Source organism: Sminthopsis crassicaudata, chromosome 2, assembly GCF_048593235.1.
Source record: "Sminthopsis crassicaudata isolate SCR6 chromosome 2, ASM4859323v1, whole genome shotgun sequence".
In the NCBI taxonomy this organism is placed as follows: domain Eukaryota; kingdom Metazoa; phylum Chordata; class Mammalia; order Dasyuromorphia; family Dasyuridae; genus Sminthopsis; species Sminthopsis crassicaudata.
The window spans coordinates 122070794-122084397 of NC_133618.1; the positions used below are offsets into that span (position 1 = coordinate 122070794).

At 35.2% G+C, this 13604-nt stretch overlaps 1 protein-coding gene across 1 annotated transcript in view; it reads right to left on the reverse strand.

The window, feature by feature from the left end:
- Window positions 1-13604, reverse strand: part of ANTXR1 (ANTXR cell adhesion molecule 1) — a 288623-nt gene that overhangs the window by 79352 nt on the left and 195667 nt on the right. Inside the window, exons 15-16 of the mRNA XM_074287148.1 lie at window positions 6415-6510; window positions 4224-4391 (exon numbers count right to left, since the gene is read on the reverse strand). Of these exons, the coding sequence (XP_074143249.1) occupies window positions 4224-4391; window positions 6415-6510 (264 nt within the window). The remainder of the gene's footprint in view (window positions 1-4223; window positions 4392-6414; window positions 6511-13604) is intronic.

Genomic DNA, 13604 nt, shown 5'->3' on the forward strand with positions numbered 1-13604 from the left:
GGCTTTGGCCTATAGCTATTAGTTAAAATCTGAATTTAATAATGATATATGGTAAATTATTCTGACTAGTTTTTCTCTTTAATTATACAAAATTAAAGTATAAAATTATGAACTTATTGAACATTTGAAAGAATGTGGATTCTTTTGTTATGAGTTGGCACTGTACTAATATGTTGCTGGAGAGGGGAGAAAATGTGTTGGGCATTGGCAAACCTATCTGCCAACATTTCAGTTTCCTTGGTGGATTCAACATCATCTTAATATGGAGCATCTACTGTAGCCATTCATATGCAAGACTGAAAATGAGGCTAATGCCTTTGTAGTTCATACAGAGATAACATATTGGTAACATAAATAGAATATAGGGAAAATCATATGAGAGAATTTTACAGAATCTGTATTAAATAAATAAGCAGTGATTAGTTGTGCCTCTAATAAATAGCCTGTCCTTCTAGGTAGCAAATCAACTTTTTTTTTTTTCATATTACATTTAGTTGGAAGGGGGGGGAAACATCACAAATTGATTTTTATTAAATTCAGTATTCTCCTGGTTTTAATCTACTGGATGACCATATACTTGGGCATTGCTTTAAACCTAGAGGGAATGAGCTGCCTCTCTTTAATCAGAGACATGGCGTGTTATAAATGAAGTGGGGCTGGGGAAGAGCTGAGCAAAGGAAAACTCAAGCCAACATCAAGGGAAAACTTCCTGGTCATGCGATTTAAAAAAATACAAAGGTTGGAATGGTAAGAGTGTAAAAGTAGAGTTCAATGCCTTAAATACTTTAAAATGAAACTAAAAAAACATTATAAATTCCAATTCCCTTAATGATTTATGAGCTACCAATAAGACATGATGGAATCTGTCTTTTTTCTTTTAACATGCAATTTATCTTAACATTTTTACTTTCCCTGAAATATATTTCATGAATCTAGTTAAAGAAATCTAGACTTTTTTTAGGCTGTGTCTTTCAATACTAAGGTAGTTCTCGGGTCCTATATGAATGATCTGATACCAGGCTCTACTAAAAACTTTTCCAGGTTGATAACCAGAGCACATGCAGTACTGATATAATCTTTAAGAATTCTGCGTCACCTACAGAAAATCAAGTGCAGAGATTTTATAAGTAGAATGTTGGCTACCATATGATGGCTTTTTTGGTCTCAAAAAGTCATGAAGACTATTTATTAAAGCATAGGAGGCATAAAGAAGCTGAGATCTGCATTAACAGGGAGAACTTTGCCTCATACTTTCTAAAAAATTATGACCATCATAATCTCCCACCCTTTGTCACTTCAACCTTTCTCCTTACTCTTCCTGACCTCTCCTGTTTTGGGTTACCATAATGAAATGAGGTAGCCTATTTTTTCATTATAAGTATCCATACTTATTCCCTTAATTCCTTTCCATGTGCTCCAGGAATTTCTCTTTCATTATCTCTCCTCCCCACTTGATTTGAATTCTTTCCTTATCCACTGCCTCTTTTCCTACTGTTTACAAACATATCCTTATTTCCCTCATTTTCAGGAGACTTCTGTTCTACCATCCCCATGTACTATGCCTTTTTTTCTTTTTATAGGCAAACATATGGGAAAAGTTGTTCATATTTTTGGTTGTATTCTTTCCTTCATTTATCAACACCTAGAAATCCGGCTTCTGACCTCATGACTTAAGTCGTCTTTTTCAAACATATCAATGATTTCTTAATTACTAAATTCAATGGGCTTTTATCAGCCTTTAACTTTATTGACCACTGTATATCATTAGACACTATTTGACCATCCCCTTTCCTTCATGACACTGTTTCCTCTGGATATTTGTGACATGTTATCTCCTATTTCTTCTCTTGTTACATTATAAAGTTTATAAAATGCTTTTATTCACAGCACATCTATGGATTGGCAGAGCACTTACCATTATCTTCATTTTATAGATGAGGAGATTGAGGCTCAAAGAGATTACATGAATCACCCATGGTTATGTAACTAATAAATGGCAAAGCTAGAATTCATAAACACATGACCCAAATTCAAGCTTAGCATTCTTTCCACTCTATCTTGCTGCATTTTGAATTTAATTTTATTTTTGGTCTGAAACTGTGATTTCATCAGTGTGGAGAATATCCAATCCAATTCAATACAACAAGAAGTTGCTGAACAATTGCTATAAGGCTTTGTGCTAGATGTTGGGAATACAAAGAGAGAACAAAAAAGCAATCCTTGTCCTTTAAGACCTTACATGTTACTGGGGGTATACGAAGAGGAAACAAGCAAGAATATACAATTTAATCTATGGAGAAAGAAATAAGCACCAACAACTAAGGGGATGAGGCAAAGTTTTCAGTGGGAGAGGATCCAAGTTAGTAAATTCTGAATAAAGCTAGATTCTAAAGAGTAGAGAAAGGAAGAGAGTATATCTTGGCATGAAATCTTAGACTTGGAAGAAGCCTTTGAAATCATCTAGTTCAAACCTCTCATTTTTAGGGGAATGGAAACTTAGTTCCAGAGAAGTTATTATATAGGAAGTAAATGGCAAAGATTGAATTCAAATACAGGTCTTTTGATTCCAAAACTACTGTTTCTTTGACTTTTGTCATGGGTATGATATAACTTTTACTTTTATGTTATTAAGTTATCTTTACATCCTTAGGAATGTGTGCACAAATTACCCTTTGTATGCTCTACTTGCCTACCCTCTCATGCTCACAAAAAAGATAATGACAGAACAGAAGTAGATTTGTAGAAATTAAAGTGAAAAAAATGCAAAATATTGGGTGGCGTCAGGGATATTTCATTATAGTACTCTAATTTGGGAAGAGTCATATTTTGTGCAGAAAATTTACTCTTCATAATCACTACTTGGGCACTGTAAAGGCCTCTGATGTATCTGATATATATCAAGCTTTCTTCTCCATTACTCCAAACCAAACCAAAGTCATGATGGAGGAAGTCCAGAGAATAACTAAATTGGTATAATTGTCAGAATTCAAGCTTTCCTGAGAATCATTTAAGAGTCAGTCTTTTTTATCCCCTCAAGCCAGCAGCCTCTATCTCTCCTCCCCTTCTCCAAACTCCTAGAATTTAGTGTTCATACTCATTGCCTCTACCTTATCTCTTCTTGATTCTTACCTAGTCTTTAGTCATTAATTGGGCACTGCCCCAGACAAACAGATTTATGAGAAAGATCTTAATTTAGAAAGGACAAGTCACTTCATCCTGGGCCATTGCCAGTTTTTTTCAGTTTTGTCTTGCCATTGAACTTCTATGACTCTGCAGGAGACAGTGAGACTAATGACTTTGTGTAGCTTTACTTCATTTAAATCTAATTCACACATAAGTCAAGACAACTCAATTTGTCAACAGCATTTATGAATTGTCTACTAAGGGACAGGTATTGGGCTAGGCACTAGGGTTTAAAGACAAAAGTAAATCCAATTTATTTGGAGCAATACAATAAATTTGTTTCCTTTTATGTGTATAATAACCTGCAAAAGAATGAAGAGAGGCTTCATATCCATCCCTGAGTCTTCTCTTTTCTGTGTCAACTATCTCCATTTCCTTCTACCCATCCATTGTTAAATGGAATGGTTTTGAATTTTCTTATCATTCTGGAAGCCTGCTTTGGATGTGCTCTGTCTTGCCAATGTCCAGAATAAAACTTAATCATGGTTTGTTAGAAAGGGAACTTGCCCTAAAGTCAGAGATACTAGATTCAAATCCCAGTTCTGCTATTTAATAACAATGTGACCTTGAGTGAATCCTTTTCTTCTCTATGTAAGCCTCATTTTCCTCACGTGGAAAATGAGGGGGTGGTAATGTCTAAGGTGTTTTCTACCGCTCCATTGTATGACTAGGACAAGAAATGATCTGACTGAGACAGAGTAACATGAGACTCTTATTTCCTATTATATAGATGCTGCTTCCACTATTAATAATAATACTATTATGATATATAATATTAATCATAAATTAATCATATATAATTATAATACATAATGTATAATTATATAATTATAAATGATTATTGACTTACTGACTAGTAGATCCATAATGGGCAAATAAATGAAGGTTATTTGTCACAAATTTTTAACCTTAAGGCTGATGTCACGAAAGGCACCTCTCCACAAAATGTTTCTATATCACCATAAGAGACAGAGTTCTGGGACCAATGAAACAGCCATAATTATTCTTATTCTTGTACTATTCATTAATTGAAATAGTACCTTTATTGGTGAATACCACTTCCTGGTAGATGAAGACCTGCGTAAGTTGTTATTGAGATTTCGAGGCTCAGGGAATTCATACTCTTGCTCTGGCATCTTGACACGAGCATTCTTGGCCTTCTCTAGCTTGGCTCCTTCTTCTGTAGATCCCTTTTCTCCCCATCGAACCTTAAGAAAGAATCAGAAATGGCCAAACATTGCCTTTAGAAGCTTCTTGTTATAGGGATAAAGGAACTGGTCCAGCAGATGAATGGTAACATGTCCGTCTTCTCCTTATGGAAAAAGTCCTGGAATTAGTCAGCTCTAGGTCTAACTGCTCTCTGACATTTTTACTGCTTGGGAGATCACAAACAAGTCATTTTATTTCTCTAATTTCCTTGTTTACAAAATGGGGAAATAATATGAGTACTATAACACTTTTGTATGGAAAACACATTGTAAATCTTAAAGGGGTATAGATAAAAAGTCTATACATAGAGATTATTCTGCCACTTGGAGATAGCAGGAGGCAAAAAAACAAAAACAAAAACAAACCATTTTTTTTTAAGTTAAGTATTGTTGTTATTCAACAACAATAACAACTACCAAACCATGACCAGTGTAGCTCAAATGTATTAATTTTATTAGAAATTACTATGTCTAGGTAGGTCTCCATACAATCTAGGCTTTCTATATCACACTCAACACAAGTGTAGCCTGTGGCTGATTTTACTATTTTGTCTTTTGCCACATTTACTTAACAATTTGATATTTTCTGAGAAATGTTATCATGGTAAAGATTCTGAGTTTTCTTCTTACCAGATGTGTGATTTGGGGCAAATCATTTCTCTTTTCTGAGAAGGTTAAACTAAATAATCTTCAATACCCCTTTGTTGTAAGGGTCCTTTAAATGGGCGGTGCCACAGCGCAACAGCAGATTGAGTTGCCCAGAAGTAATCTCTGTGGATATAGGACTGTCCTGTGGGTGGGATCCTGGCCATATTGAGATAGCTATGTAATGGGTGACAGCTCTCTCGCTGATTGGCTGTGTGTGTGACCTCACAGGCCCTTTAGAAGCCCACTGCAGACAGCAGTCGCTCTCTTTAACCTGGCTCCCTAACCTGGGGTAGCCGAGCCAAACTGATGGATAGCCGAGAGGTAAGGAGTTTGGTAGTGAACACGTGGGTCTTTAGACCAGATGTTCACTAAGGAGTTAACAAGTCAGGGCAGTAAGTCAGGGCATTATGTGAGTAGGTATAATAAAGGCTTTTAAGATCACACGTGGCTGTTCTGAGCGCGCTACCTACCGGTTATTAAACTATAGATTCAAGAGATCGTGTCCAGAGACCTTTGGCAGGCCTCAGAGGAGGCGAGCCAGGTAGAGTTGACACTGCAAAGGTCAATGGTCAAAGGTACTCTCTTGGGTCTAGGACAGATTAATAATTGTAACTGTTCCCTTCTCTTGTTTTGCAGGAACCACATCCTTACACCTTGTTATCTCTATGATCTATTAGTTTGCTATATCATCAATAACTAAATTATACTTTGATTTAATCAAATAATATAATCCTACAAACTCACCACTCAGCACTACAAGGGACCTCAGAAAAAATCTAGCTAGATTTAGAGAAAAAAGAAATGGAGGCTCAGAGAAGTCACCCAGCTAGTTTGTTGGCACATCTAAGATTAGTTCATTGTTGTGATGACTTTTGGTGCTCCTTTTATTAAACTAGATATGTCTTGTAGTATAAAGGTGAGGACTCAAATTTTGAGAATCTTGATTTAGAAAATTTAGTGAAAATCCAATTTACAGACCATGGAAAATAGAGCTATGAAGACGTCATATATATTCTCTAATACTCTCAGATAAGAAAATGAGGCTCACATAGATTAAGTGATTTGTCCTTAACCTAGATCCTTTATTTCTAAATTTAGTGCATTTTCTACTACTGTTTTGGAAAGCAAACTAAAAGCAATCTGATATAGGTTATAGGCCATGTTTATCCTTAAAGGATGTAACAATAAACTCCTTTCTACACATCTGCATAAAGTATCATGGAGAATTTTTCTGCACACATATGGCTTTTCAGAATCTCAAACTTCTGAGATCCTATCATTCTAGTTCTTTTATTTATTGGTAGAATCTTATGAATTCCTCTGGAAAAGTCAACTTGTTATACAAGGGTACCAATATAAAAAAGTTTATACATACCTCCATTCTCTTAATGCCTCCAACTCCTCTACCACCATAATAAGAAGCATCTACTGTTGGCCACTTTTTCTTAGGTAATCCATCCTCTTCTTCGTCCTGCAAAAAGATGAAGCTCTGAATTTTCTAGTGTTTCCTTGAGGAAGTAAGGCAATATTTCTGTGTGGGACAAAATGAAGTAAGAAGGCAAGGGGCATCTATGTTTTATGTGTGTATAAAATAAATCATTTACTATTTATATCACTATTATAAACTCCAATAATTTCTCTGTTTTAAGTAGAGCTATTGTGTTTTATGCCTATAAGTAAAAGACAATATGCCTGAAGTTATCAAGATATGTTTGAATTTAAACATATATCTTGAATTTATTAAAATTTTATTTAAAAAAAACTATTTATGTTGCCTTTAGTTATTCTCAGTAAAGTATGTGACAAGATCCTTTGCTGAAGAGTATGCATAATGGAACTTGGGAGAGACTAGGGGATGAATCCATAGATCCTGGCTGATGATAGAGATGCATAAAGTTTGGAACTGAACTCATTGAAACCAGCAAGGCAGCAAGTGAGACAATGTAGAGGGAGAAGAGAAAGATTTGGGGTACATAAATGCTGGAAGAGGAAAATGGCAGTCATTGGTGGGGGGGGGGAGGGAGGGAATGAAATTAACCAGTGTACAAGTGGTGCATCAATGAATTCTCTAAACATGACAGAGAGTAATTTGGTACAATACCCCAAAACTACTAAACTTTGTACACACTTTGACTTGCTGGTATTATTATTATTATTATGTATATACTGCAAATTTTCAATCAACAGCCAATTATTTATTACATTTATTTATATTACATTAATTACACTTATATGTTATATGATTAATTTTATTACATTAATTAAATGATTATTATGTGTTAGACTCTACTTTATGTCAGAGGGAAAACTATTCACAAGACACATTCAAATGGGAAGGGAAGAGGGCAATCTGTTACGTGTGTATGAATGTATGAAGTGAATAAATTTAAATCTATGAAATTAGTAAAATGTAGTTTAGGAAGAAGGGCTTGGGAAACTAGAAAAGTGATGCAGAAGATAGTGTTTGAATTATCTTAAAGCAAGAGATAGGACTTTGAGACTGGGATTTAGTCACTTCAGTTATGTTTGATTCATCATAACTCTAGGGTTTCTTAGCAAGATTCAGTGGTTTGCCATTTCCTTCTCTAGCTCATTTTACAGATGAGGAAACTGAAGCAAACAGGGTTAAGTGATTTTCCCAGGGTCACAGCGTTAATAGAAATCTAATATTATATTTGAACCTTTAGGTCTTTTAGCCTCAGTGATCTATCCATTGCACCACCTAGCTGCCCACATAATCTTCATAAAAGATAGCTTTTACTGGGATTGATGGAATGGGAATTTCTATATAATTATGGTGATGCAAAAATAAAAAATAAATAAAGGATTACAAATGAAATATTTTAAAATATACAGAGGAAAGCAGAAGGCAGTTTGGAAGGGGACTAATTTTTCAGGACAGTTTTGCTACTACTCTGAAATCTTAACATGTACTATAAGAAAAATTAAATTATACATAAATGTTCTCAGATTACATTTAATTTATATGGTTTATCTATTTATATGTGAACATATTAAGATGTTCAATATATTATCTTAATGTTTCATATATAAGTATTATATAAAACATATTAATATAATATGTTATTATATGTTAACATATTAATATATTTGATGTGATAGTATGGCAATACACTATCATAATATACTAATATGTCAACACGTTAATGTTTCATATTCATGCCTGTATAGGCTACACATATCTCATATATAAATTTCATATGGATTGTACTCTTTTCTTTTCTCCATATTTAAATGTTCATGTTTGCTAGATTCCTAATAAAAAAGATGTTCATAAAGGAAACACACTCATAGTATGCATTCCCTTTTCTCTTTTCTCTTCCTTGAATCTAGGAGGGAGCTGCTTTTTTTCCCTGTGCCTTAGCAATGAAAAAGGGCCCACTCAGTGCGTGCACAGAGGCTGAGAAGTCTCACAACAGGAAATGCCAGGATTTAAGAAATCTGCTTCTTAAGCTCTTAAAAAGTAGAGCCAGTCATCTGAGTCCCCTGATTCTGAGTGTGTCTGCCAAGGGGGAAGAGCTAACAGAAAGGCAGCCCAGCAGCCCAGGATTGGATGGAGGAGAGAGTCACAAGCTGGCTCTCTTCAGCATGGTTTTGTTTACACAACCGAGGGCTGAAGGGTTTTGCAATTTTCACAAGTGAAAAATGCTCTTTGATGTCTTCCTTACAGTTGGCAAGAAATTAAGGTAATAGCCTGCAGCAACAAAAATATAGTCCATTATAGAATAGAGGTCATTGATAAAAACAGCTGAACATAAGTGACTTTTTTCTTTTGATGAATGAAAACTCAAGAGAGGCAAGCAGCTTAATAAAGTAGAAAGAGAATGGGAATTGGAATCAAGTGGAATTGGGTGTAATGCCCCACCGAGCTAATTGCTACCTATGTGGTATAAGGAAAAGGACTGGATGAGGCTGCACAAATCATTTTACTTCTCTGGGTTTTTCTATCTACAAAACAGGGAGCTGGAATCAATGGTTTCTGAAGCCCCTTCTAGACCCAGACCTAACAGTCTACAAACTTGGATAAACCACTTCCTCTTTCTTTGGCCCCACATTTTTTTCCTCTGTAAAATGAAGATCAGGTTGGATTAGATTATTTTTGAATCATGGAATATGTTCCTTACTACACCTGTTGACTGGTTCATGATATTTCATATAGACCAGAAACTTGTAATAACATGCATTGTTAGAATAGATTATATCTTCAGCCAAATCACTTACTCTAAAATGTCATCACTGAAGCTGGATACACAGACATAATTAGTATCTAATATATGTTAATATGGGGATTTGCAGTTCATGGTCACCTTCAAGAAAATTACAAACATTTTATTAGATATTTTACAGAAAAGTTCAATGATTTGATGAAGGAACTACCAGATCTTAGGTAGAAATTTTATCTGATTCAATGTAAATATTCCAGATTTTTATTTTCTAACTCAGACTCTAATTAGGATTTTTTCCCCATTTCAACAGCAAAAAATATAGACTCCTTGAGGACAAGAACTGTTTAACTTTTGTATATTTATCCCTACTGATTTGTCAAACAGTCAATAAGTATTTGTTAATTACCTGCTATGTGCCAGGCATTCTGTTACGTGCCAGAGATAGAAAGAAATGCAAAATCTTGTCTTAGCTCTCAAGGAGCTGGCAGTAGTCTAATGATGGGTGAGACAACATGTAAAGAACCCTGTACAAATAAGATTTACAGAATAAACTGGGGATCAATAGAGGAAAGGCACTAGTATTATGTCAGGGATGAGTTAGGAAAAGCTGATCCTAGAATTTGAGATTTTAGGAGAGACTTGAAGGGTTGGTGGATCATTGGAAGTATCGAGTATAGAATCGGGAAGACTCATGCCAAGTTCAAATCAACCTGAGTTAAAAACTGGAAAACGCTCACTAGCTGTATGACTCTAGGCAAGCCGTATAACTCTGTTTGCCTTAGTTTCCTCATCTGTAAAAATTAGCTGGAGAAGGAAATGACAAATCACTCTGTTGCCTTTGCCAAGAAAACCCCATGTGGAGTTAGAGAGCTGGACATGACTGAGCAACAACATAACTGAAAAGAAGTGAATTCCTGATTGTATAAGGATATTAAATCTCCTATGAAACCTAACGTTTCTATGAAAGAGATTTTAGGAGGGGCTTTAGTGGATGAGTCAGATTTTTCCACTGAATTTGTGGCATAGATAGCAACCTCACAAGATCTCAATGTCCAAGGTCATCATAAATATATTATTTTTTTTTACTGCAGGTATAAATATCTCATCATTCCCTGTGATTCTGTCATTACGGAATAAATCTGCCCTCTGGGATTTTGGTTTGTGGGAGGTCTTTCAAAACAACTGTTCGTTTGGTAGTCTGGGGTCCTGGCTAGTCAAACATTTTTAGATGGTGATACTTAGTTTCTAAGAGGTGCCTATCAATACATTCCATGAAGCTTAATAAAGTTTCCACCTGTCTTAAGGAGACAAAGGAAGAGGATTCGTCTCATTTGAGAAATCTGAGGCTCAGAGACATAAAGTGTCTCACCCAGGGCAACAGAAGTCAGTCAGTCGATCAACAAACATTTATTAAGTATATCCTATTCATACTAAGTCTTAGGAACACAAAGAAAGGCACACCTGGGACTTGAACTCATGTCCTCTGGTTCCAAACTTGTATGTTTTCCTTTTTGGAATGCCTTCCAAGGTGCCATGTAAAAGCAATTAAACCAAATGTAACTTTCATGCAAAAATAAAAACCTGTTTGTTCCAAGAAGGGAAAGAAATATTTTTCCATCAGAAAGAGCATAGCTGCCAATCTGTTATAACACAATGACTACCAGCTCAGTGTAGCCAAATAGGAATACTCAAGTGGATTGAACGACAAATGTAATAGGTTAAGAAATGGATCTATGTCAAAACAGGCTTTTCTTAAGTCAACACTTTCGCTTGGTGTGTGGGGCTGACTCACACTTTGGCTATGGCCATATTACAAACAGCCCTTTGTTTAGCCAGCATGGGGGGAGAGGAGGGCTTATTTATTATAGCCTATTGTGTCCTAGACAATTGCTAGGAACATGCCAGTGGTAGAATCTTTTTAAAGTCTCAAGAACAGCAATGGAATATAATATGTATATTACTACCCTTACAGGCTTGGATATTTACAATTTGATTCGCAAGATGAATCAGGATGTTGTTCCAAGATGGACTTTAGCAGAAGTCTTTAGAAGGAATCTTGGGCCTGGAGTCAGGTGGCCTGGGTTAGAATGCCAGCTTTGGCTATTGACTAATTGTGTGAAGTAGTAAATCAAACTCTGGGCCTCAATTTCCTTACCGATAAAAAGAGTTAGACTAGATGATTTCCGAGGTCCCTTTCAGCTCTAATATTCCATGAAGAAATTGGAAACCTATTCATTTTGTACATTATTTGTTGAATAATTAAGTCTAGAGTGGAGAGATTGAGAAATCTTCTATATTTTCTGCTGTGTAAAGATTAAATGGTTAGTGAGTAACTACCTCTTTAATTTAGGAGATATCCAAGTGTGATAGATTTGGTTCTTCTCACCAGTGTGGTGATTTAAGACAATTCCAATAGGTTTGGGAAAGAAAATGGCATTTGCATCTAGAGAGAGACTATGGAGACTGAATATGTATCAAAGCATAGTATTTTCACTTTTTTGTCTGCTTGCTTGCTTTTTCTTTCTGATTTTTCTTGCAAAACATAACAAATATGGAAATATGTTTAAGGGATTATACATATTTAACCTATATCAGATTGCCTGCTATCTTGGGGAAAGAGGAGTAAGAGAGGAAGGGAAGAAAAACTTGAAACACAAAGTTTTACAAAAATGAATGTTGAAAACTAATTTTGTATGCATTTGGAAAAATAAAATATTATAAAATGTTTTTAAAATTAGGAAATATCATGAGTAATTTACCAGTTCAGATTCTTTGTCTCCAAACACAATGACTAGATCTTATTCCATTTTCCTCTGTATTCCACATATACTGAAGTTATTCTTTTATAAGTGTTGGTAAATAGCATCTAAGATTATGAATACTGAAAATATTGTTTTATTGATGTTGTAGTTAGGCTCCCCTATGAAAAGTGCTGCTGAAAATTTGAGAACTGTTTGAATATTTTCACTTTTGGGGGTAGTAGCAGTCATCAAAATACCATCTTGTCATATAATCAGTAAGATTCTGGAAGATTGGTGCATAGAAATATAATTTCTATTATCATCATCATCCTAGTCATCTCAGTCCCTAGTCACCAGTGAAGACTGAATCCTACACTTATCTATCTTCCTTAATCTTAGTATGAGTTGTTAAATCCTACCTATCTTTCCATAAAATGGCTCTCATATCTATCTCATATTTTTTTTATTTCAGAGACACTATGGTATAGTAGTCCTCCATGATTTGAATCAGAAGAACTTGGATCTGAATCCTGAGATGTAAAAATAACTCATTTGGGGCAGCTAGATGGCACCGTGAATAAAGCACTGGATTTAGAGTCCAGAAGACCTGAGTTTCAAATCTGGCCTCAGACACTTATTATTTGTGTGTGACTCTGGTAAGTCACTTTACTGTTTACCTCAGTCTTCTCATTTGTAAAATGAGCCAAAGAAGAAAATGGCAAACCACAACAATATTTTTACCAAGTGAAATCATAGAGAGTTTGACACTGCTGAACACTACCACCCAAAACTATTTCCTTAATTGGATTGTTGTGAGAATTAATTTAGATTTTTTTTTTGTAAAACAATACTATTATTCTTTTTTTCCCCCCTGAGGCTGGGGTGAAGTGACTTGCCCAGGGTCACACAGCTAGGAAGTGTTAAGTGTCTGAGACCAGATTTGAACTCGGGTCCTCCTGACTTCAGGGCTGGTGTTCTATTCACTACACCACTTAGCTGCCCCAACAATACTATTATTCTTAAAGTCAGCAAGAGTTTTTAGGCTCTGATTATCTTATGCCAGTATTAATAATAACAATTTTAAAAGACTACTGCTGTAGAGCCCAAATCCTAACTGATGATCTTGCTTTCAGTATCTTCCTCCTTCAATTCAAACTCACAATTTTCCCATATGCAAAATGAAGAATTAAATAATCTTCAAGATCCTTTAGATCAAACTTGATGAATATTTTACTATGTACTTAGTGCTGGGGCACAAGGAGAAAAAAAAACAAAAAAGATTCTGTCCCCAAAGAATCTGATATTGTTTTTCAGGAAACAATATATACACATATAAGTTCAAAATATATACAAAGTAATTGGGGACAGGAGAAATAAAGGAGATGGGAAATAGTATTATATTGGTATTGGTAGTGGGAAAGGAGGCAGACAAATGGTATGCTTTGGAGCTTAAGTTACAAAACTCCATATCTTTGGACTCAGTAAGGAACTACTGGACCAACACGCCAAAGAAATCAAAGAGGAAAAGGATGCATTTGTACCCAAATACCTATATTAACTTTTTTATAGTGGAAAATAACCAAAAACTGAAGGGGTGAAAGTTAATCATAGAATGGCTAAAAAAAATCACTGAACAA